The sequence below is a fragment of the Sceloporus occidentalis genome, unplaced genomic scaffold (genome assembly GCF_023333645.1).
Source record: "Sceloporus occidentalis isolate IW3139 unplaced genomic scaffold, rSceOcc1.0.p SCAF_2, whole genome shotgun sequence".
NCBI classification, from domain to species: domain Eukaryota; kingdom Metazoa; phylum Chordata; class Lepidosauria; order Squamata; family Phrynosomatidae; genus Sceloporus; species Sceloporus occidentalis.
This window is the reverse complement of record NW_028316982.1, coordinates 242,869,524-242,895,508: the sequence shown is the minus strand read 5'-3', so window position 1 is coordinate 242,895,508 and position 25,985 is coordinate 242,869,524. Positions and strand designations below refer to the sequence as shown.

The 25,985-nt window shown below is 42.5% G+C and overlaps 1 protein-coding gene across 2 annotated transcripts in view; it reads left to right on the top strand.

The window, feature by feature from the left end:
* B3GLCT (beta 3-glucosyltransferase) overlaps window positions 1-25,985 on the top strand; it is a 119,700-nt gene that overhangs the window by 53,220 nt on the left and 40,495 nt on the right. For both annotated transcript variants that reach the window (XM_089512537.1, XM_089512538.1), the window contains 3 exons: window positions 3,920-3,983; window positions 12,813-12,944; window positions 20,735-20,804. In XM_089512537.1, coding sequence (XP_089368663.1) covers window positions 3,920-3,983; window positions 12,813-12,944; window positions 20,735-20,804 — 266 coding nt within the window. The remainder of the gene's footprint in view (window positions 1-3,919; window positions 3,984-12,812; window positions 12,945-20,734; window positions 20,805-25,985) is intronic.

Sequence of the window (25,985 nt, the reverse complement as noted above, 5' to 3'; positions counted from 1 at the left end):
AAATGTACACAGGGATATTTGGATCCTTTGCCATTTATGTCTTTAAAGGAAAGTACCAGAACTATGAATTAGTTTTTGAAGTGAATTGGCAGCAAGTCTAGAATCTTGTTGACAGTGTAATGTGATTGCACATGGCTAAATCAGTTATATTTCTACCAATTTCCATAATCTGCAGTAGATGACGCTTTGAATTCATTGTTAAGATAGTCTTATATACAAAGTATTACAGTAATTCAGTTGAGAGAATACTGGAGCATAGTAAGCTTCTGTAACCAGATTGTGCCCGTCTAGGAATGGTTATAGCTAGGGAAAACAATTGAAATGAGTAAAAGCACTGTGAACCACTGAGATTGCCTGGACTTGAACTGGCAAAACTGGTTCAAAGTGTACCACCAAGGTGTGTTTTTGCTTTTTCAGAGGAAAAATCTTTCCTTGAACTGGCTTTATATGCAGTTCCAAATCATAACCACATATTCCTTAGGCCTCAATCTGTTGTTGATATTCAACTTTATTGGTTCTCATCTAGCCCACTGATGTGTGTGCCTTCAAGTCATTTCTGACTTATGATGATCCTAAGGTGACCTCTGTCATGGGGTTTTCATTATTATTATTATTATTATTATGCTTTATTGATATAGCGCTGTAAGCGTTGTACATACAAACAATAAAACAGATACGAGTAAACCTGTCCATGGCATACAATCTAAGAAATAGTAGCATAATACATATAAATAATACATAACAATACAGGAAAGGGCTCAGTAAAACAGGCAACAAATTACAAATGTCAAACAGCAAATAATAGTCATGCAATGTCTGGGAACGCTTCTCTGAACAGGATAGTCTTCAACTCAGTTTTGAAACTAGTTAAAGAAGTGATGACCCTTGCTCGTGGGGGAAGGAGGTTCCGGGATTGAGGGGCAGAAAGTGAAAAGGGACGAATCCAGGACGGGGCAGAGAAAATCCTGGGCTGAGAAAGCAGACCTTGACTATCAGAACGGAGGGCCCGAGCGGGAAGGTGAGGAGAGCGAAGATCTGATAAGAAGGAGGGGATAGCCCATGGAGGGTTTTAAAAATTAACAACAGGAATTTATACTGAATACGGAAAGGGAGGGGGAGCCAGTGAAGAGATGACAACAAAGGAGAGATATGTTCGGAGCAGTGGACGAATGTAATAATGCTTGCAGCTGAATGCTGGACAGAAATTAAACGACAGAGGTAAGGAAAAGGAAACCCAGCCAGAAGGATGTTACAGAAATCAAGTTGTGATACCACAAGGGCATGGACCAGAATCTTGGCACTAGAGGCAGAGAGATATGGTCGGATTTTTGGCAATATTGTATAAATAGAATCTACATGCCTTAGCTGTGGTCTGGATCTGGGGGATACACGACAGAGAAGAATCAAAAATAAAACCAAGACTATGGGTTTGTTGGACTGGTCGAATAGAAATGTCATCAACAGAAACGGAAAGAGTAGACTTAGGTGGAAAAACAAGAAGCTCCATTTTGGACATACTGAGCTTCAAGCATCGATGCCGCATCCACTGAGAGACAGCTGTAAGACAAGATGAAACTTGCTGTTCAAGACTCGAGGAAAGGTCAGGGGTGGAAAGATACAGCTGAGTGTCATCAGCATACAAATGATAGGAAAAGTCAAAAGAACTAATGAGTTTTCCTAGGGACAGTGTGTAGAGAGAAAACAGAAGGGGACCCAGAACAGAGTCCTGGGGAACTCCAACAGATAGGGGAACAGAGGACGACGTCAGACCACCCGTGACCACTGCAAAAGATCTGTCTGACAAATAAGATCGAAACCAGTCAAGAACAGAGTCTTGAGAACCCGAGGTCAGAAAGTATATCAGCTAGAAAACAGTGATCAACAGTGTCAAAAGCTACAAATCAAGAAGAATAAGAACAGAGTAAAGGCCATTAGCCTTGGCCCATAAACAATAATCCGAGATCTTAGTGAGAGCCGTCTCTGTAGAATGCCGTGGGCGGAAACCAGACTGAAAGACACTGAGAATGGAGTTGGCTTCAAGTAACTCAAGGCAGTGAGAATAAACAACCCGTTCCAAAACCTTAGAAAGAAAAGGAAGGAGACAAATCTGACGATGGCTAGACAAAGAAGAGGAGTCAAGAGAAGGTTTTTTCAGAATAGGAGAAACTAAAGCATGTTTAAAGACCAAAGGGAAGGAACCCAGAGAGAGAGAGAGAGAGAGAGAGAGATTAAAGATATAGAGAAGCGAGGGCAAGTTTCTTCAGAGGGGGTTGCCATTGCCATTGCCATCCTCTGGGGCTGAAAGAGGCTGAGAGAGTGTGACTTGCCAAAGGTCACCAAAAAGGGGTTCCATGGCTGAGCTGGAATATGAACTTTGATTTCCAGAGTCATAGCCTAATTCTCAATCATTATACCACACTGCTGTTCACTACTGAATCTAGACACCATAAATGTGTAAATTTACAGCGCTTCATAAATAAAGGTTAATAATAATAATAATCTTTATCAATGACTTGGATGACAGAATTGGGGGCATACTTATCAAATTTGCAGATGACACCAAATTAGGAGGAGCAGCTAATACCCCACAGGACAGAATCAAAATTCAAAATGACCTGAATAGACTAGAAAGCTGGGCCACAGCTAACAAAATGAACTTCAACAGGGAGAAATGTAAGGTACTGCACTTAGGGCGAAAAAATGAAATGCACAGATATAAGATTGGGGACACCTGGCTTAAGGAGACAACATGTGAAAGGGATCTAGGAGTCCAAGTAGACCACAAATTGAACATGAGTCAACAGTGCAATGCGGCAGCTAACAAGGCCAATGCGATTTTAGGCTGCATCAATAGAAGTATAGTGTCTAGATCAAGGGAAGTAATAGTGCCACTATATTCTTCTCTGGTCAGGCCCCACCTGGAATATTGTGTCCAGTTCTAGGCACCACAATTCAAAAAGGACATTGAGAAACTGGAGCGTGTCCAAAGGAGGGTGATTAAAATGGTGAAAGGTCTGGAAACCATGCCCTATGAGGGATGCCTTAGGGAGCTGGGGATATTTAGCCTGGAGAAAAGAAGGTTAAGAGGTGATATGATAGCCCTGTTTAAATATTTGAAGGGATGTCATATTGAGGAGGGAGCAAGCTTGTTTTCTGCTGCTCCAGAGACTAGGACCCGGAGCAATGGATGCAAGCTGCAGGAAAAGAGATTTCACTTCAACATTAGTAGAAACTTCCTGACAGTAAGGGCTGTTCGACAGTGGAATACACTCCCTCGGACTGTAGTGGAGTCTCCCTCCTTTGGAGGTCTTCAAACGGAGGCTGGATGGCCATCTGTCGGGGATGCTTTGACTTGGATTTCCTGCATGGCAGGGGGTTGGACTGGATGGCCCATGGGGTCTCTTCCAACTCTATGATTCTATGATTCTTAAAATGATTTGCAGACTTGTCATAGCAAGCTCCTGGAAATTCCACCAAATCCATCCATATCATATTAAAACAATCTATTCATCACCTAGAAAAGCTCTGCAGGATGGTGCAGCAGTGGAGATGAGCACTTTGTCTCAAATACTTCCACACAGTAAACATAATAATGTACTCACATTTTGAGAGAACGTTTAGTCATATTCACTGTAGGATTGAGTTGTCTGCATTGTAGTACTTGTCCTATTTCATAGCACATAGTTCCCCAGTAAACCATTAAAGTGGGTTGCCAGAGAAAATGTTAAGGAGGCAATAATCTCAGTAATCCAAACGTTGTAAATTTATACGTTGTGCCTATAATAATAATTAAATGATAATAATTATGCTACTAGGTAGCAGTATGACCTCTTGATATTAAAACTCCCTCGATTTTATTTCCACATGTATAATAGCATATAGAAAAACTTCTGTATTTATATGATTTTTTTTTGTACAGGCTTGCAAAGAGACTGAAAAATGAACCTTTAAAATCAGATTTCACAATAGATTTGAAATATGAGGTAAGTTTTTTCTGTTACTCTGGGAAACTTGTATTCTCACCACTGCTTGTACCATTGAATAGAAAGAGCTTATTGCAGTAGTTGCTCCCTTTATACATTACTTAATATATTTTAAATGAAGGGTTAGTATCATCATAAGCACTGATTACAAAGTTGTTCTCTGTCAATTTATGTATAGCCAAAATGATAGAATCCATACACAAAAAGAGAGAAATATTTTAAATAGAAAAAAATGCTGGAGAAAACTGAAAATGGCCTTATGAAAGCTGAACATGCTCAGTTTCCACCAGATGATGACAGATGTGAGGAAGATATTTTGAAAAAGCTTATGGTTGGTAGTTGGTTGGAATTCTGAGGCACTCCACACTGCTAATGTTTTTGTTGTAGGTTCCATTTGCATTATGAAAATGCATTTAGGAAACATTGTAACTAGTTTTAATGCTCCCAACTTCATATAAACTGCACCAGAATCTAAATAGCTTTCACTGTATTATTATTATTATTATTATTATTATTATTATTATTAACCTTTATTTATAAAGCGCTGTAAATTTACACAGCGCTGTACATACAATCCTTTAGTCAGATGGTTTCCTGCCCTCAGGCTTACAATCTAAAAAGACACGACATAAAAGGGGAAGGGAGTGGTGGTGGGGAATAGGATATTCAAATCCATTTATCAGAACAGGGAAGAGAGGAGGCATATATTTACTGAAAGGGTATTACCAGAGCTTAGAAGAATTACAATTTGGACTACAACTTCCAGAATCCACCAGTAGCATGGCCAGTGGGCATGTTGTCTATAGGATTCTGGAAGTCTTTGTTCAAAAAAGTAATTTTTCCAAGCTGTGCTTGAAGTAATTCCACAGCAGGTCAAAGGTATTGTTTTGTATACTTCAAGACAGCCTTGTTGTGTTTTTAAAGGTGTAAATGTGGGACATTGAACTTCTCTTCTTCAGAAACTCAACACATCAGAATTCTGCCTCATAATAACAGTTAGATGGATCTGGGACAGTGCAAATTCTGTCTTCAGTTCCCTAAAATTCAGCATGGATGTCAGGGTTTTTCATTGTTAGTCAGAAATGTATGTCTAAAATTGGGCAAACCTTACTTGTATAAGATGTTCCTAGTTTATCTGCTTTAATAATGTTCAGATTGGGGACAAAGGGATTTCTAGTGGCAGTTGGAAATCCATACTTGCACAGTATGAGCCATATTTATTAATAATGAGATATACATTTAAAGGTAGCCACCTTCTTTTCCATTTCCTTTGTCAATTTATGGTAATACTAGGTATTATTGAAAGTGAAGGGAATTGTAATTTGTTCCTGTGAGCTCAAAAGCATCGGATGCCTCAGGTCATTATTTCTTTCCTGTCTCTCTCAAGCACATTCAGTGCTGTGCCTTTCCAGGTGGAATATGATTCATTTTTAACTGTATTCTGTTACAATCCATCTTTCAGGTGTATTAATTTTTTTTCTTTTCATGAGACATGCTGAGCTTATTGTGGATTTCTTTACAGTTAATCCTTTCACAGTTTCTGTTCCCATGTTACTTAGTTTTCAGTAAAAATCCTGAAATGATGTACTCCTCTTGGCTTCTAACCCTTAAGAAGCCGTACATTTTATAAGCTCTGTGAAATGTCAAACTACTTCTTGTTGTTCAAGGTGAAAATTAAGTTACAGTTTGAAAGTTAAAAGACCTCTGTAGAGCAATGTCATTTGGCATATATCTCGTGAAGTAAGCAGCCAAATTGTTTTAGAAACTAATATTGAACACTTTGTTATTCTCCAAGATTAGTTACACTCATAATTAAAGTACTCAGCTGTAATGATGACTTGATTGCAACTTTTGTATGACCCTGAGAACCATCTAGTTCAACTCCTTGCCAATGAAGCAATCCACAGCTTAAAACATTCTTTAGTAATAGCCAGCTAACCTCTGCCTAAATGCTTCCAGTAAAGGTAGAATTGACCATCACCTGAGGTTGTTCATTCCACTGTTAAACAGCAACTGCTGTCAGTAAGTTCCTTCTGATGTTTTGCCAGAATAATTTCTTGTAGTTATAATCCGTTAGTTCAGGTCCTTAAAACAAGCATGTTCCATTTTACATGTGACAGCTCTTACTGTATTTGAGAACGAGTTACTTTATAACATCTCAGTTTTTTTCTTCTCAAACTTAAGCGCGTTACATACCGCCATAAGGGACGTCCTTAGCATGTCCCATTTTGAAAAAGGGGTGTCTCTTCCAGACGCCCCTTACCCTGTTACGTAACAAATGGCGGAGGCCGTTCCACACGGCCACCGCCATTTTGACATAACGGACGCTCTGCGTCCGCACGTTGCGGCCCGGAAGTGATGCCGCGAGTGCGCACTTGCGGCATCTCTTCCGGGTTGCATCGCGCTCCTTTGCAGCACGGAGGAGTCGCGTGGTTTGGCTGCTGCGACTCCTCCGCGCTGCCACCGGCAGCGGTCCGAGACTGCCCGTTTTGGACGGTCTGTAACGGGCCTTAAATTTAACTCAGCCATTCTTCATAGGGCTTATTTCACAGATCCTCTACCATCTTAGAGCTGGCATGCCGAATGCCCCCAAGAAGCCTGGAATCTAGCTTCATGCTGTCTGGCTGCCCACACAGTAGCTAGCATCAGTGTGCTCCAGCGTCGTGGCATTTACATGCCATGAGAGTGCCATAAAGCTGCAGTTGAGCAGAAAAAGCCAGTTTTTTCTTGGCTCAAAAAGTAGCAGCGTTTTGCCTCTTTGGGGGGGCTGGCAGAAAGCCAGTTTGGGGCTGTGGCATGCAGTTGCACCAATCCAGTTTTCTCAGAGGCAGCTTCAAGCCACCCCTTAGGGGCTGACTGTTTTGCCTCTTTGTCACCCTCTCTGAACATGTTCAAGTTTGTTGATATCCTCCTTAAGCTGTGGTGTTCGGAACTGAAGACAGTGTTCCAGATGAGGTCTGACTTAAGAATAATGGAATGGTACTGCTGCTTCTAGATGCCGTGACCTGGATACTATACTCCTCTTGATGCACCCTGAATTACATTAGTGTTTCTTTTGCTGCAGCATCATACTGTGGATTCATGTATAGCTTGTGATCTGCTAAGACCTTAGATATTTTTTACTTGTACTACTGTCAAGCCAAGTGTCATACATTCTTTATTTTGTATATCTGGCTTTTCCTGCCTAAACATAGAACCTTACATTTTATCTCTGTTAAAATTAATTTTGTGATTAATTTTCCTCTAATTTGTGAGCATCTTCTTGAATTCTGATTCTATCTTCTGAGGTGTAAGATACCTCTTCTAGTTTGGTGTCATTTGCAAATTTGATGAGTGTCCCCTCTACTTTCATCCAAGTATAAAGATGTTGAACAACAGGCCCGGGACAGATCCCTGTGGCACCTCACTTGTCACTTTTCTTCAGGATGACAAGGAATACTTGGTGAGAACTCTTTGATTACAATCTGTCAATCAAGTATAATTATATCTAACAGTAGCATAATATAGCCCACATTTTACTAGCTTGTCATGGAGATAGTTTTACTGAAAATAAGATACACTGTGTCCACAGCATTGTTGTACAAGCAAACTCATAACTCAATAAAATGAGAGATAACTTTGCTCTGTCATGAATTGTTTTTGGAAAACTCATGCTGGCTCTTTGTAATTACTGAATTATTTTATCCCTGATCGCAACTATTTAATGATGTGTTCTGGGACATTTCATAGTATTGATATTATACTAGTTGTCTGGTTTCTCTTTCCTCCCTCTTTAAAAATAGGGATAACATTTGTCTGTTTCCAGTTCTCAGAGTCCTTATCTATGCTTCAGGAATTCTTAGTAAATTATATATAGAGGATTTGAAATTAGATTTGCAAGTTCCTTCAGGTTCTGGGGACTTCGTCATTCGGAGAAACTTCCTGACAGTAAGCACATTTTGACAGTGGAACACACTCCTTTGGAGAGTGGTGGAGTCTCTTTCTTTGGAAGTCTTTAAACAGAGGCTGAATGGCCATCTGTCGGGGGTGCTTTGCTTGTGAGTTCCTGCACAGCAGGGGATTGGACTGGATGGCTCTTGGGGTCTCTTCCAGCTGTGTTTTTATGATTCTAAGTAGCTAGATGTTCCTCTACTACCTCTTTACCTATCTTGGGCTGTTTTATGATTCTAAGTTGCTAGATGTTCCTTTACCACCTCTTTACCTATCTTGGGCTGTAGCCCTCTCATTACTTCATTCATTCTTGTTTCACCAGATTTGACATTCTTTTCCATTTGAGAGTAGGCAGAGGTAAAGTATTTGTTCAGCAGTTTTGTCTTCTCTCTGTCACCCATTAGCATTTCTCCAGCTTATTCATGCATTGAGTCTATGTTTTCTTTGTTCTTCCTCTTGCAGAACATAACCAAAACCTCATTTGGTGTTATTTTTAACAGTTCTTACAAGTCTGAACTCATTCAGAACTTTCTCACTCCTACCTACATATATTAGCTACTTGTTTTTGCTCTTCTGGGTGATTTGCCCTATCTTCCATGGCCCCTTTTAAGTCTCAGTATGCCGATACTGTAATTTCTTTGGATATTTCCCACTTTTCTTTCTCATTGGAATTGTTGACAACTTGCCTTCAATATCTTACCTTTAAGAAATCCCCATACCTCATGACCCCCCCCCCCCCTTTGAGTATATCTGCCCATAGAATCTCACCCAGTTGTTTCTTAAGCCTGTTGAAATTAGTTTTCTTAGTCCACAGTGTGGACTATGTTTTAGCTTTCCCTTTCTTCTGTGTTACAAATTCCAGGAAGATGTGGTCACTTCCATCCAAGATCCTCATTACTTCCACCTCTTTGGCTAGTTCTTCTATTTTGATAGAAATTCAATCCAAAATAGCTGCTTTTCATGTGACTTATTTCATTTTCAGGAAAATGGAATTGTCAGCAAGGCAAGTGAGGAGTTTGTTAGACCTTATATGATTAACTGAGCTTGGCTTGCAGTAAATACCAGGGTACTGTATATACTCATCTATAAGTCTAAAAATCTATGCCCAAGAATTGTCCCCAAAATCCCAAATTGATTTATTTACAAGTCAATATGTGACAGCAGCTCTTTCAGATTTCCCCATGTGGGTGGGAGAGAGTTTCTTTTTCTCTTGAGCCAAGCAGAAAGAGTCCTGGGTGGTTGATTGCTGTTAAACAAACAGAGTCCCTCTCCCACTGCGCTGGCCGCTGCTGTCTGGGGAGTCAAGAGTGAAACCAAAGTTGAAACGCTGAAGCAGAAAGCCTCAATTAGAGTCACTCTTGCTGTGCGCACCCATACACACGCTGAATGAGCCTCCAGGTTTTACTCTCGACTTACCCATGAGTCATGGCAAAATCATAATTTTGGCTCCCAAACCTGCCCTCGACTTATACATGAGGTCAACTTGTAGTCAGGTATATACAATAATTGAACTCTCTCATTACTGTCATATATTTCCATTTTGAATGTTTGATAATCTGATCTAAAAAAGCATCATCCAGTTTTTCAGTCCACTTAGAAATCTGTAGGAGTCCCACAGTGATATCACTGTTGCTTCCTTCTCCTATAAGGTTTACTCAAATGTCCTCAAACAGACTTGCATACTTCAAGTCACAGATTTCCTTGGAGATATACACATCTTTATATATAATGCACTCCTGCTCCTTTCCTATTTAGCCTGTTCCTTTTAAATGGGTTTTACCCCTCAGTTACTACATTTCAGTAATGATTACTAATCCACTGTTTACATTAATACCTATTAATCATATTTACCTTCTTGTATCCACTCATTTTGCTTATTTCCTGTGCTCTGTGTGTGGGTATAGAAATCTCAAACTATGAGTCATTTGCTCCTTACTGTTCCTAACGCCTGTTGGCATGTTCCCCAATCCTAGTATCCTAAGCATTCCTATTGTCTCCAATAATTGTCTCCTTCCCCTCCAGGTTCCATTCTAAAATATCTTCCTGATAAGGTTTGCAAATGTATTATTCCCATCCCATGATGTCTCTTGGCAGAGGTCCTTCAGGAAAGCACAGATCATGAACCAAGAAACCAAATCTTTCTCAGAGACCATCTTTATGACAAGTTGTTCACTTCTAATACTTTTCCTGGACCCTTACCTCCAGCAAGAAGGAATAATGGTCCTGTCCCCACACAACTAAGGTTTCCTACCCAGAGGGTCCTAGTCACTGTATCTGGTAGCATCATTTATTTCCATATGAATGAGAAGAATGAGATTGTGGTCAGTGGATTTCATGAGTTTTGGTAACCTTTTTGCCACATTTTGGTTCCTGTCAAATGAAGACAGCAACACCTCCTTAGGTATCCTGTCATGTCTGCACACTGCTGCTTCATTGTCATTATAGATCCAACACCACCACATGTTTCCTCCTCTTCTAAGAAATGCCAGGTATCCTTACATCCACAGAATCTTTCACTGCTGCCTTCCTGATCTCTGAAGCCTGTTACAGTGGGCCCTCCTCTTATGCAGGGGATCCATTCCGGATCCCCCCGCGTAAGGGGAAATCCACGTATGCTTGCATCCCATTGGAAACAATGGGGAGCGTGCACGCGGCGGCACAGCTGCCATAGTTTTTCTCCCCATGCAGCTTCCACTTATGCTGAAAGCTCCGTATAGTGTCCCCGCGTATGGCATGGGTGCACTATACTGCTGCCCCAAAATCACTTGTCCTTGGGGTTGTGCCTAGTATCGATGGTAACTCCCCAGACACAGCATAGATCTTGACAGTTCTCCTTGCCTTGGTCACATACCTCTCAATTCATAATCTTACCATCTCTAGAAGCATCCCCTCATGCTGTTCTAAGAGAGTCTTCTCTGCGTTACCATCTTTTCTGATGAATTTAAGAATGGATACGCAGACTTCAAGCTGTTATGCCTTCTCATCCAGCAGATCAATGAGCTTACATTTGCTGCAAGTTATGTATAGTTTCCTGCAATCTAAGGCATGAAATCAAACAGGGCACATCTGTTGTAGGGCACTGCAGCTGTTCTCTACCTGCTTATATCTCTTTAACTGACGTTGGTGGTGAGCCAGGCTCCTCCTCAAATCTCTCAACTAAATATCCATGCAAGGTGCCCCTGTTATCAAAGTAAAGATGGTTTTAAAATATATCTCAGGCACTTTTTTAACCACTTAATTTCCAAGAATCCAGGAAATTATCCAGGAATAGATATATTCAAAATTTAACAGTAGCTACAGGGAGGAGTGACAGTACGTGCCTGCACAGCTGTGTGAACATTTACTAACCTTTCCAGCCATCTGTTTTTGTCAAGCTGTAACTAAACTTGTTTTCAGTGTGTGTTTTGCTCTTCCACACTTGGGAATAAACAATAGTCACTGAACATATGTGCAGTCTTATGTATCATCATATACATTAGGTATATACATTTTTAGGCTTATATGAAAAAATTAGGGATGGGGCCAAATTAGGAGAATTTGAAAAGCAACTTCCCTCTACTCTAGAAGGTGTTTTACTAGTTTAATTATTTTTAGTTTTCTTAGAAAAATGTGCAGAAATTGGAGCCCCACCACCACCACCACCTTTCATGGAAGGCTCATGGAAAATTATTTTTTGGTAACCATAGGGGAATTTTCTCATCACTAGAAGTGTATTTACGGATTTACAGACAGAAGAACAAGTGGTTTGTTAGTAGTGTACTGTATGCATATATATATATGGAATTATTAACATAATCTCAGGTTCAGTTTTGGGAATTTTTTTGCACATCAAAAGAGCAGCTTGGTCTAATTCTTTTGGACTAGTCCAACCAAAAAATACCTTGCAAGGATATAAGATGCTTGTAGAAGAGTGGAGAAGGAGGTTCGGGTGAGTGGGCGAGAGAAGAGGTAGATAGGCGGGAGGACCCTGGGGATGTGGGGCAGACAGGGGAAGGAGGAATACAGACACAGGTGGAAGCACAGGTGGGGGATGCGACCACACCCGAAAGGGAGGAGGAGCTGGAGGTCCATATAAGGAAAAAGGGCAAGGCGTTCGGGAGAGGGAAGACTACGCAGAAGAAGGGGACATGGTGAGGCGGTCGGGAAAGGGAAAGAGCAGGTAACCAGAACTCCTCTCCAGTCAGGCTGCCCCATTAGCCTACAAGCGTCCTATGGGCACCTCTGTGTAGGGCCTCACCAAACAGTGCGCCTAGTAGTTGGGAAGGGGTCCTTGATGGCGAGCCTTGCAACCCGGGGCTGGGACGCATAGCCCAAGGCCCCCACAACCTCGAAGGATCTTGGTGGGACACAAAGGGGGAGTGTTGGGAACACGGCCCGCGCCCGCTAGAGAAAGAGAAGGCTAAGTTGGAATATGCTGAAAAGGCGTTCAAGTAGACCCAGGCAAGAGGTGAGGAAGGGCAAAGACAAGAGCCCTGCAGCATATTATTGTTGAGATTGAAAACTGAGTGTTCCAGTGATGTAACTTGGACCTGAACACTGGCTTGGTTTTGTTTCGTTTCCAGTGTGGAATTACTACCTTATTAAAGTTTCGTTCATTCTTTCTGCATCAACCTCAGCCTCACATGTGCAGTTAGTTCTTCCGCCCTGTCATGGACCCTCAAGGCGGCCTCCTTATCCCCAGGCCCCAGGTCCTGCCCACAGTGCTGCAAAGACAAATTCTTCTGTTTATTCCATGACTAGTTACGGTGTAAGGCTCCTGTTTTGTTTGTTTCCTAATTCTATTGGAGCCTGCAATATTCATATTCAAGCTATTTCTGTTGTACTTGCATGTCTTTATAATTGGAACATATTTAAATGCTAACTGATGTTTTCTGTATATTTTACATTATATTTTGAAAGATTGCACTATATATCTGGGAAAAAGGGAATGGGCCACATCTCACCTCAGTGCCTGAGCTTTGTACAGAAGACTTGAACTCTCCTAATACTGCTCACTGTGCCACTACATTCACAAATTTCCTTCCATTTTGTGTAAGTATATCCAATTTTTTCTATAAAATCAATAGATTAATCGACATTATTGTAATCTACTTCAGTCTGTTTAACATCTTGCATGCTTCAAAATTTTGCCTATAAAAGTGAGTATGGTATAATTTCTCATAGTGAATATACAGCCATTTTATTAAGTTCCTCACTTAAAATAAAGACATTTCGGATTTTTTATCATTGATTCACGGAAGAAAAGTCTCTGGGCACAATTATTTCTTGACCGTATTTTTTCCTACCTGTGTTTACCATGGAGCTATTTTATTTATGTAAAATGTTAATGTCTTATGTCCTCCATTCAAAGACTCGATGAGGCCTCCTTAACAAATTGGAATTGTAAAATAATGTTAAAGTGGGGGTGCTGTTCTTCAGTCAGCCATAACTCTGTGATAATGGATTCTGTCCTGCCCACACAACACACAGTATTCCTCAACCACTAACCATACTTAAGAGTTTATCACACAGGAGGGATCCCGTGCAAAAATAGGATTTAAAGTGAAAAACCCCTGCAAAAGCAGATTTATTATCAGACGACATCCGGGTTAACCCAACATTAATACGGTCCTAAAGTAGAAAAAACATGCAAAAGTGTGATTGATTTTTCAGGCAACGTCATTGTTAAGGTGCATTAACACGACATTAACCTGGTTAGAAAGTAGACAAAATGTGATTCTTCTTACTTCCACAAAATCCTGAAAGTAAAAAAGAATTGCATTTTGTTGACTTTCTAGACAGTTTAACTTTGCGTTAACCCTGATGTGTCTGAAAATGTTGTGCTTTTGCATGTCTTCTTCAGATTTTTTTGGGTGTTAAATCCCGTTTCTCCATGGGATATCTCCCATGTGATAAACTAGTTAATCTTCATTGAGCTATTTTCTAGTGTGTTCCCCCTGCCCCACCCATCTTAATTTGATTGACAGTTCCTGCAAGGCAAGGAATTGGACTGGATGGCCCTTGTGGTCTCTTCCAACTCTATGATTCTATGAATTTTTCTATAGATTTTTGTGCTTCTGCAATCCTAGATTTTCCTCATGCTTGGTGATATCTTCATCTTGTGAGCAGTAATTGTCTGTCCAGCAATATAAAGACCAGTACTAGCATCTGACAGTATAAGTAGTTGCATTTTTGGCAATGTAAGGACAAGTACTAGGTAGCTTAGTGGTTAAGACACCAATTCTGACAATTGGAAGTTTGGAAGGTTGGCAGATTGAGGCCCGAGTGCTGCATGATGTGGTGAGCTCCTGTCACTAGTTCCAGCTTCTGCCAATTTAGCAGTTTGAAAGCATGCAAATGCAAGTAGATAAATAGGTACCACTTCAGTGGGACGGTAACAGTGTTTGGTGCAATCATGCTGGCCATATGCCCACCAGAGCAGTCCTCGGACAATGCTGGCTCTTCAGCTTAGTAACGGAGATGAACACCACTGCCTACAATCTGCTACGACTAGACATTCATGCTACTATTACTAGCATCTGAACACTGGAAATAGAGGTAATGATGGTAACATTATTCAGAGTAGTAGTCATGTTAAATTTTATCACACAGAAGACATGATCTTATAGAATTCTGTTGGTTGTCTTAGTGCTACCAAGCTATGCTTTTCTACCCTGAATACAAGCAGAATTCCAACTGACCCACCATACGTCACCTTGTCTAGCATTTGTAATTACATGCATCTTGCTGTGTTGCTATGAACACAGCATAGCCATGTGAGAAGTGTTGCCCTCTGTCCTTTCTTAAACTATGATGAAGATTTTGAATCTAAAGCCATAATCTAACATTTGGAATCTAATACTTTCTCCACCCATAAGCTAACATTTTGAAGTGCCTTCTCAGAAGTGTTTGTACATGTGTATAAGTGATTCCCAACTTTGAGTAGCAAATGAATGTGGAGATAAAAAAATCTTTTTACCCTTTGATGCCCAGTGCCTTTTGTAGCTGCAAGCACACTTTTCTTAGCCATGATGGTATGTGTGTGTGGTGAGAGAGAGACAGACAGACAGACAGACAGAGGGGGTGGGGGGGAGAGAATGAACATTAGACCTGAACTATGTCAGGCAAGGAACTATCTAGTCCAACATTGTTCATGGAAGGGCAGATCAGTTACTTGTCAGAAGCCCAACAGCTTAACCTGAGGCTTAGGCATCCAAACAGGAGGTTCTGAGTTTAAAAACTGATAAGCATCACTTTAGCAACCGAATTGCACACTCTGGTCCCACTGTCAGCAAATATAGTATGCAGCAGAGTTTTGAGAATTTTCTGCATTCTGTATTTACAACCGCTCAGTTGCCAGTACAGTTACCATTAAGGTAAGAAAGTGTTCTGTCTACTCAGTCCAATGCTTTTAGCTGGCAATATTTCAGAGAGCTGCTATTGAGCACATCACTCTCTGCTGCAAGAGAAACATTATGCATCCTAGGAAGCATTTGTTATCTGCAGAGTTGAGCAGTGTAAAACAACAGATCAGGAATTTAATAACCACAGAGTTATCTGCTTAGACTTGATTCCAAAATTAGTGAAATCAGATGTAATGTTAAATAGTCTATGTTTCATGTTCACATTTAATGAAATGCCAGTCTGATGACTTTTGAAACCGTGAATTTTGTTTAGATTTCCATGATTCACAGGTTTCTAATTCCAATGTAGCAGAACAGTTTATTACAAATAAAATTGATTCAGAAGAATCTTTTAAGCAAGAAAAATTCAGAAAGAGACCTTGTTCAAATGTGATGTAATGATTTGCCATCTAATTCAAAAAGAGACAAAATATTTTGAGTATAGAAGAGGTAGTTAGATCTAAGAAGAAAAAAGAAAAGAGAAAAGCAAGCCAGTTGCAGTCTATGGCACATCTGATTTATCAGTTGATAGTTTATCAGATAATGAGGAAGGGGAGTGGATGGTGAAAGGGAAAGTCAACTTCTCACAGTCCACGGATGAAGGGATTGATGGTTAATTGTCTAATGTAGAAGATCTATGTGAGACAGTGACAACCAGAAATTCTATTGGGAGGACTCCATTTTTTTGTTGAAGGTGTTAAAGGCTTTAGATCTACTGTCAGTGATAAAGAGGAAGCAGCTATTGCTTCTTGTCTGAACAATCAGTGCCACCACTGTTTTGCAGAATGTATCTTCAATACACAAGAAAGTACCAATGCCAGATGCTTTTCATGATATAATTTTGGCAGATTGGAAAGCCCCTTTGCATGCTAAGCGGCTGTCATAAACTTTATACATTGAACCAAAAGGATTTGATGGAATGTAATCTACTCTTGTGGATACGTTAGGTGCAACATTAATTTCAGGTATATTGGCCCCAAAGAGGGAGAAAGACACAACATTAAAAGATCAGGAGGAGAAAAGGGATGATGGTGTGTGAAAGAGAATGAGGATATAGCTCTTTTTCTAAGGGCATCAGGGATAGCTTCACTTTTCACTAGGGCTGTGTTTCCTTGGGTTGAGGACATGATAACAAAGATTTAGGTGGTAAGTCATTACATCACTTTTGAACAAGGCATACAAGACAGTAAAGTTTGCTTCATATACAACACCAAATGGTGTGACTCTTGCTACTAGGTGTATAGTAGCAGCTGCTGATTGAGGCACTGGGAAGCTGACCTACATGACTTGTAAATACTGGTTTTTAGGATGAGGAGAAACAGACTCTGGAGAAAATACTAATTGAAATTAAAGATTAAAAAAACAAGCAGTGCCAGTCTTTACAAAGAGGAAACTGGAGAAGCAGCAGCATAGTTTGTGTCCTTTCTTTCATCCACTTAGGAGTTTGTCAGGCCCTGGGAGTTTAGACTACACTGGAAGATGGTGAGATTTTATTTCAAGCAGTGAAGTCCTCCTGGCCTGGGAGGAGGAACATGGTTTTCATCAATGTTCCTCCTACAATAGTTTAACCAGGAGATTACCAGTGAGTGAACTACCATAGCTGTCCTGGAAGGCCAGTTCAAGCTTACTTAGTAAAGTTCTTTTTTCCCCCTGAATGATGTCCTGACAGTATTCACACATTTTTCTTCCTTGCCTAACAAGGACTGTATTCTCAATACCTACCAACATTGTAGTGCATATTCAAATAGTCTGAGTATAAATGACAGCTGCTTAGCTGGTATATAACGAAACACATCTTTGTATCCTCTTTTTACAAAATCAGAAAAGGACATGAGATTCCTTTTTGACTGAAGAAGGACATTCATTATACAAACTTCTTCTTGGCTGGGGAAGACTTCCAAGTTTCTTTGTCAAAACTGAATATCTTTTCCCCATGTTGAAAGCAATTATGGATTGTATGACAATTTGTATCCCACTTTTCAGATGGCCATTAAGCTGTTCTAGCTTCTGATTACTCTGACCTGTGTGTTTTCCAAAATCTGCTGATCTGTGCCTCTGTTGCTTTACTTGTATTAGTATTGTTATTGTTGAAAAAATCAAGCAAGTCATGTTCCATTACTCCTCTCACATAAAAATAAAACACAGTCACTTGGAAAAATTTCCTGCATCCCTTTTTGGGGGCGTTAAGATACTCAGGAGAGGTTTTAGTGACTTTGATGTCAATATATTTTCATGTGTACTAGTTCCTATTTTCCTGTGAACATTTTTTTTATAAAAAATATCAAAATAAGTAAATGTTCTTGGAAGTATTTTGTTTGTAGTCTTGGCTTGTATAACTTAAATAGTGAGACGTGTAGTAAGCCTGCCCTAGTTCAGCAATTGTCACTAAAATTTTCTTGGGATGACTCCTTATTTTTCTAAAAAAATCCTTCTGTTTATCCTTTGTGCATGACTGCTCACTCCTTTCCTTCCTTCCCATTTAACTGAAAACCCTTGACAACATAGAGTGCTGTAACTGTGTGAAGCCAGTTTTTAAATTCAGCTTCCTTACACTATTTAATAAAAAAACCACACAATTATTTTGTCATTTTTACTGTGTATTATTATTTGAATAAGCCAGTGCAGTGTAGTAGTTTGAGTGTTGGACTAAGACACTGGAGAACCAGGGTTCAATTCCCTGTTCTGCTATGGAAACCCACTGGATGACTAGGCGAATTACATGCTCTCAGCCTCAGAGGAAGGCAGAGGCCTTTCTGAACAAATTCTGCCAAGAAAATCCTATGACACGATCAACTCTTAGGGTTGTCATAAGTCAGAAATGAATCATAGAATCATAGAGTTGGAAGAGACCACAAGAGCCATCCAGTCCAACCCCTTGTCATGCATGAAATCACAATCAAAGCATTCCCGACAAATAGCCACCCTGCCTCTGTTTAAAGACCTCCAAGGAAGGAGACTCTGTGGTACACAACAGCAACGTTGTTTGACTGTCTACCACCACTGTCTTCACTGTTTGATGTATCTGTATACCAGTAGTTCGTAACCTGTGGTCCATGGATCCCCAGGGGGCTGCAATATCCCTACAAGGGGGCACAAAGATTTGAAGGCTTGAAGACTGTTCAGTCCACCTCCTACTCACGGTGGAGTGGCCACCTGACAGGAGACAAGGCAAAGGCTGGCTGGCTGTCTCTACACATTTCCAGTCATATGGTTGCTCCATTGCAGGTAGGAAGTGGGCTGACCAGCTCCTTTCCAGTGGAGACCAGTCCAGTCAGAAACAATTCAACCCCAGAGGAGTTGGGCTGAGACGCTGAGCTGGTGTTGAAGCATTACTGATGGGAGGCTAAACTTCTCTTGGCTGGAAAGGAAGAGAGGGAAAGAGAGAGAGAGAAGGGCAAAGGCTGGCTAGCTAATTTCTCTGTCACTCAGTTTGCCTTCAGTGGGTTTGAAGTGTTTCTGATGGACTGCTTTTAGATGAAAAGGAGAGGATTGGGAGAGAAAGAAGGGCAACGGCAGGCAGGTTGGCTGGCTGTCAGTTCTACTGTCGCTCAGGTGTTCAGCCCACCTTCCCCTCACAGTGTAGCAGTCACATAACAGGAGCCAAAGCAAAGGCTGGGTTGGTTGCATGTTGTTGTTCAATCCACTCCAGCACAAACTGGTGGGAAGAAGCAGGAGAAAACGTCATGCTTTCCCCTCCAGCACCTCTGAGGTGTTAGGAGTTGCAGTGTCTTGTCAGTTTTCCAGAACAACCTAAGACTTGTTATTGTTGCTGCAGCTGCTGCCTAATACAGAGCAGCAAAAGTCAACCCAGTCATCCCAGGTCAAGGTGTATAATAATTACTGTACCACCAAAGGCAGCTAAGATATTTTGCGGTACGAGGCAGCAAAAATACAACAGCCAGTATCCAGTGGTGTACAGTCGCTCCTCCGTTTTTGTGGATTTAAAGTCCACGTCCCTTGACCGTTTGCGGGCGGCAAATGGAGGGGGATAAAATGGGGGGCGCACCCATGGCGCACACCTGCAGGTCCCCGCAGGGGGCACCGCCATTCAAGCCAATAGGTCTTGAATATAAGCAAGTCTCCATTTTCATGGTGAGTCCAGAACTGATCCCCCATGAAAACGGAGGGGCAACTGTATATTCCTCCAGATCCTGCATCTGTCAAAGTCTTTCCTGCCAGTTCTCCACCATTCAATCTATGTTTTTAAATCTTGAGTTAAGCCTTGGGAGGGGAACTGCCACAATAAAAGATATTTAAAGGGGGTCCCTAGTAAAGAAAAGGTTAAGAAACATTGATCATACAATTAAAAAAATATTTCTATTATGGCATAGAAGCCTTTTTCTGGATTAATTCTCTCTTAGACAGTCCTGGCACCTCTCCTTTTTTTAAATGCATTTTGTAATGTTTACTGAGTACTGATCTCCATTCTGTTAGTCTTTACTAAGGCCCACTGCAGCTTCTGCACGTCTCTGTTCAGTTCTCCATTACCTGGGCTTGCTTCTCCACTCCCCAGACCCAAATTTGGAGCTGTCAACAGCTTTCTGTTCTTGGGGCATTGTGAAATAGATTCAGCTGGCTAGCTGTGAAACAGCAGTAGTGGCTTGTTAAATCTCCAGGATTGGCCTCAGATTCCTAGAGCTCAAACTTAGTTCCTGGAGACACCAGTCAAACATGGAAGAATTACCATATTATCAATATATATTAAATTAGAGGAGTTTCATTAACATTTTGTGATACAGTAGGTTGAATAAATAAAAGTGGGGGGGGGGGGGCTTTTCCAACCATTTGGGCTTTGTTTTCAAATATCTCATTGATTTCAGTGGGACAGTTAAGTGAATGGAGGAGCCCTGGTGGCGCAGTGGTTAAATGCCTGTACTGCAGCCATTCACTCAAAACCACAAGGTTGCGAGTTCAAGATCAGCAAAAGGGCCCAAGCTCGACTCAGGCTTGCATCCTTCCGAGGTCACTAAAATGAGTACCCAGACTGTTGGGGGCAAATTAGCTTACTTGCTAATTAGCTTACTTGCTGTTCACCGCTATGATCTTTGGAATAGCGATATATAAATAAAACAAATTATTATTATTATTACCTTTTTTCCCTTTATACTAGAATATACCTTCTGTATCTGTACTGCTCTAGCCAGATACTTCTGTTTGTTCCTTTGCTTCCCTAATGAGTTGCAACTCACTTCAGTCAGAATCTCTATCATAATTTTAATGGAAAGTGTTATTAGGCCACACTGACAGGTTACACTGACAGGTTGAATTATTTAAGTGTTTAGATAGAAAATGTATTAGAAAACTGTTACACTGCCTTAACCTGTTTCTTATATGTTGGGGAATATAGAGCTATGTTTTGAAGGCTTTTTTAATAAAGCTTTACTGATGCAATACACAGCTGAATGTAAGAAAAATATGTAGCTGAAATTATATTTTTAGGGAGTTCCTGTGAAGAACATGGATATCTTTGTTGCTGTAAAAACATGCAGGAAATTCCATGGAGACAGAAGTAAGTGCTAGATTTAAGGTTTTCTTTACATTATCATTTTTGAAACTGCTTTTCTTAATCTCTTTAAAATCTTGAAAAGTATTGCTCAAAGTCCTTTCGGTTTTGCATGCACATTGGTTGAATGTATTATTATTGGAAATAGCTTCTGGGAAATTATCTGCATAATGGAGACATATCTAAGTGAATAGCAGTCTCCACAAATTTCATTTTAACCCACCTTTCTACTTCTGTTTGCATATGTCAAAAATAATTGGCCTAGCTTCCAAATGCAGACTTACCATCTCCATTGATTTTTGTTATCTCTCTTAATAATAATAATAATAATAATAATAATAATAATAGGATTTATTTATATACCGCCCAATCACTGGGAATCCGAGCGGTTCACAACAGAGGGGATATTAGACGGTTTTCTGCCCGCAGGCTTACAATCTAAAAGACACGACACAAAAGGAGAAGGGAATGGTGAGGCGAGGAGGGGATCAGGTCCAGCAGTTTTTCTTTCCCTCTGAGGCCTGGACCAAAGGAGATGGACCAGAGGGAGGGCATGTCTTCTTCCAGGCAGGCCTGGTGGAGCTAGCCTGCCTCTCTCTCCCTCAAGATGGAGGATGAAGGGAGGGCTTGTCATCTTCCAGGCATACACTTGGAGCTAGCCTGCCTCTCCTTTATTTTATTTAAACCTTTGTTTTAAATTTATATTAATTTTATTTAAAAATTAAAAATTGGAATGAAGGTTGTAATGTCCTTTGCTAATGTACAAGTGCTGTACATACAGTTCTAAAAATGCAGCTGTAAGGAAAGCTAACATGTTAAGTTTTCAGGAACATAATTGCCATGAAACAAAGACAGAGCATACCTGTTATCTGGCTGGCCAGCTTTAGCTGGATCCTTGGCATCACACACATACCACTCAGTGCTTATTTCCACTGTCTGCAGGCCCCAAATTTCTAGCTTTTTTGCACATTGTATTTGATAGTCAATTTATTAAGTGTGCTGCTGGGAAACTGGTTATGCCTAACAAATAGGCTATGTGATGGTGGCTCTTGTTGGGGCATAGACAGACGCGCTGTGTCCACTACGACCACGTGCAAACTTGATCCACGCAGGCAAGACGCCACAAGAAGGCTCTTGGAGAGACGTCTGCAAAGACTTCAGGCTGAGAAGGAAAAATTCCTCCCACGCAAGCTGACCAGCCTTGAGCTTCCAGCTTGAAGAAATAAACACTTCTGGACAGCAAGGCTCTCGAAGACAAGGGCTTTTAATCAGTTGTTGCAAGCTATATACAAGAACGCACGGAGTATCAGACAGCTGTCTTGGATACTCACAGCTCTATATACAAACAAACAAAGTGTTTCGCCAGTCACCGACCACAACAACCCAACCACAGAGATAGTCACCTTCTCCCTTATATAGATGATCTTTTGTGAAGTCATGTGATAGCCATGCCACCAATGGGACCTTGCTGGTTTCATACTTAGTGCATGTTGCATCATACTGTATCCCATGATGCACCCCTTCACTGACTTCACCTACTGTGCATGTTGCATCAGATGTCCCATGATGCACAGCTTCCAAATGCTGACTCATGCACACCTGCCACTTGAACTGTAGTAACCTCTGCTCCAGTTCCACCTAGTGGCCACATCCATGTCATTTCCAGGCCAAGTGTGCCACATGGTCCTGACAACTCTTCTTGTGTTCCTTATTCTCTAGGAAAACCTGATGTATAGGGAAAGAGGATAAGTGAAGAGTCTTACTATGGGTCTTTGTTCCCAATGAAATTGCAAGAAGGGCAAAATTGAAGTTTCCCTTTATTTAGCAGTCCCGAGGAACTGTCTGGGGACATGGAGAGAGGATTTGGCTTCTTTCCAGTTCAAGCAATACTGAGCATCATCCAGGCTGTGTACATTAGAGTTGTAGTCTAATGCATCTACTAAGTGCCAATGCGTCTGCTGTAGGATGAGCTATTGTTGGCTGTTTCCATTCTCACACGTAAGACAGATAATATGTTCTAAACAGAATGGCCCTGATCTAATTGAAGAAACTGTAGTTTTAAAAAGCAAGTAACATGTTTATTTCTGTGCTTGAGGATGCATGACTGGACTAAGAGGGTGTACTGACTATTTAATAATAATAATAATAATAATAATAATAATATGTTTTATTTATAGACCGCTATTCCGCGATGATCATAGCGGTGTACAGTAAAATCGTAATACAATACAAAATACAGTTAAAGGAGGGAGAAGTCTCGTTCTTCAGGCAGTCCAAGATGTTGCTGGGTCTGCCTGATGGCTCCCTCTGAGGCCGAGATGACAGTTGAGGAGCGAGGGGCCTCTTCCTTCAGGCAGTCCAAGATGTTGCTGGGTCTGCCTGATGGCTCCCTCTGAGGCCGAGATGACAGTTGAGGAGCGAGGGGCCTCTTCCTTCAGGCAGTCCAAGATGTTGCTGGGTCTGCCTGATGGCTCCCTCTGAGGCCGAGATGACAGTTGAGGAGCGAGGGGCCTCTTCCTTCAGGCAGTCCAAGATGTTGCTGGGTCTGCCTGATGGCTCCCTCTGAGGCCGAGATGACAGTTGAGGAGCGAGGGGCCTCTTCCTTCAGGCAGTCCAAGATGTTGCTGGGTCTGCCTGATGGCTCCCTCTGAGGCCGAGATGACAGTTGAGGAGCGAGGGGCCTCTTCCTTCAGGCAGTCCAAGATGTTGCTGGGTCTGCCTGATGGCTCCCTCTGAGGCCGAGATGACAGTTGAGGAGCGAGGGGCCTCTTCCTTCAGGCAGTCCAAGATGTTGCTGGGTCTGCCTGATGGCTCCCTCTGAGGCCGAGATGACAGTTGAGGAGCGAGGGGCCTCTTCCTTCAGGCAGTCCAAGATGTTGCTGGGTCTGCCTGATGGCTCCCTCTGAGGCCGAGATGACAGTTGAGGAGCGAGGGGCCTCTTCCTTCAGGCAGTCCAAGATGTTGCTGGGTCTGCCTGATGGCTCCCTCTGAGGCCGAGATGACAGTTGAGGAGCGAGGGGCCTCTTCCTTCAGGCAGTCCAAGATGTTGCTGGGTCTGCCTGATGGCTCCCTCTGAGGCCGAGATGACAGTTGAGGAGCGAGGGGCCTCTTCCTTCAGGCAGACCTTGATGTTGCTGGGTCTGCCTGATGGCTCCCTCTGAGGCCGAGATGACAGTTGAGGAGCGAGGGGCCTCTTCCTTCAGGCAGTCCAAGATGTTGCTGGGTCTGCCTGATGGCTCCCTCTGAGGCCGAGATGACAGTTGAGGAGCGAGGGGCCTCTTCCTTCAGGCAGTCCAAGATGTTGCTGGGTCTGCCTGATGGCTCCCTCTGAGGCCGAGATGACAGTTGAAGAGGGAGGGGCCTCTTCCTTCAGGCAGTCCAAGATGTTGCTGGGTCTGCCTGATGGCTCCCTCTGAGGCCGAGATGACAGTTGAAGAGGGAGGGGCCTCTTCCTTCAGGCAGTCCAAGATGTTGCTGGGTCTGCCTGATGGCTCCCTCTGAGGCCGAGATGACAGTTGAAGAGGGAGGGGCCTCTTCCTTCAGGCAGTCCAAGATGTTGCTGGGTCTGCCTGATGGCTCCCTCTGAGGCCGAGATGACAGTTGAAGAGGGAGGGGCCTCTTCCTTCAGGCAGTCCAAGATGTTGCTGGGTCTGCCTGATGGCTCCCTCTGAGGCCGAGATGACAGTTGAGGAGGGAGGGGCCTCTTCCTTCAGGCAGTCCAAGATGTTGCTGGGTCTGCCTGATGGCTCCCTCTGAGGCCGAGATGACAGTTGAGGAGCGAGGGGCCTCTTCCTTCAGGCAGTCCAAGATGTTGCTGGGTCTGCCTGATGGCTCCCTCTGAGGCCGAGATGACAGTTGAGGAGCGAGGGGCCTCTTCCTTCAGGCAGTCCAAGATGTTGCTGGGTCTGCCTGATGGCTCCCTCTGAGGCCGAGATGACAGTTGAGGAGCGAGGGGCCTCTTCCTTCAGGCAGTCCAAGATGTTGCTGGGTCTGCCTGATGGCTCCCTCTGAGGCCGAGATGACAGTTGAGGAGCGAGGGGCCTCTTCCTTCAGGCAGTCCAAGATGTTGCTGGGTCTGCCTGATGGCTCCCTCTGAGGCCGAGATGACAGTTGAGGAGCGAGGGGCCTCTTCCTTCAGGCAGTCCAAGATGTTGCTGGGTCTGCCTGATGGCTCCCTCTGAGGCCGAGATGACAGTTGAGGAGCGAGGGGCCTCTTCCTTCAGGCAGTCCAAGATGTTGCTGGGTCTGCCTGATGGCTCCCTCTGAGGCCGAGATGACAGTTGAGGAGCGAGGGGCCTCTTCCTTCAGGCAGTCCAAGATGTTGCTGGGTCTGCCTGATGGCTCCCTCTGAGGCCGAGATGACAGTTGAGGAGCGAGGGGCCTCTTCCTTCAGGCAGTCCAAGATGTTGCTGGGTCTGCCTGATGGCTCCCTCTGAGGCCGAGATGACAGTTGAGGAGCGAGGGGCCTCTTCCTTCAGGCAGTCCAAGATGTTGCTGGGTCTGCCTGATGGCTCCCTCTGAGGCCGAGATGACAGTTGAGGAGCGAGGGGCCTCTTCCTTCAGGCAGTCCAAGATGTTGCTGGGTCTGCCTGATGGCTCCCTCTGAGGCCGAGATGACAGTTGAGGAGCGAGGGGCCTCTTCCTTCAGGCAGTCCAAGATGTTGCTGGTCTGCCTGATGGCTCCCTCTGAGGCCGAGATGACAGTTGAGGAGCGAGGGGCCTCTTCCTTCAGGCAGTCCAAGATGTTGCTGGGTCTCAATTTAATTGTTCAGTTCAGGATCCCATTAAATTCATTTGTTTGTCAAGGCTTCTGCTTTATGTGAATATTTATAAATGACATCTACTTACATTTTACTGTATTTTACTGTTAGGTCTGAATCATTTTTTTTTTATCATGGCTTGTGCTAACACAAACTATGGTTTACCAGCCTGGATATGATGGCACACTGTAGTCTGTTGTTGCAAACCAGAAAGTAACTAATTAATGGAGAACACAGGAGAAGAAAGCCAGAGAGAACATGCAAATAAGGTTCCTGTTCCCATAGGCACAAACTGAGTTTTGGCAGTACATTTGAAATTAACCATACATTGAAAGAATATTGATACTGGTAGATTTCACTATTAGGTTTCTTTGCACTGGTGTGCACATATATGGCTTGTATGCACATTCTTTGGATGGCTGAAGGC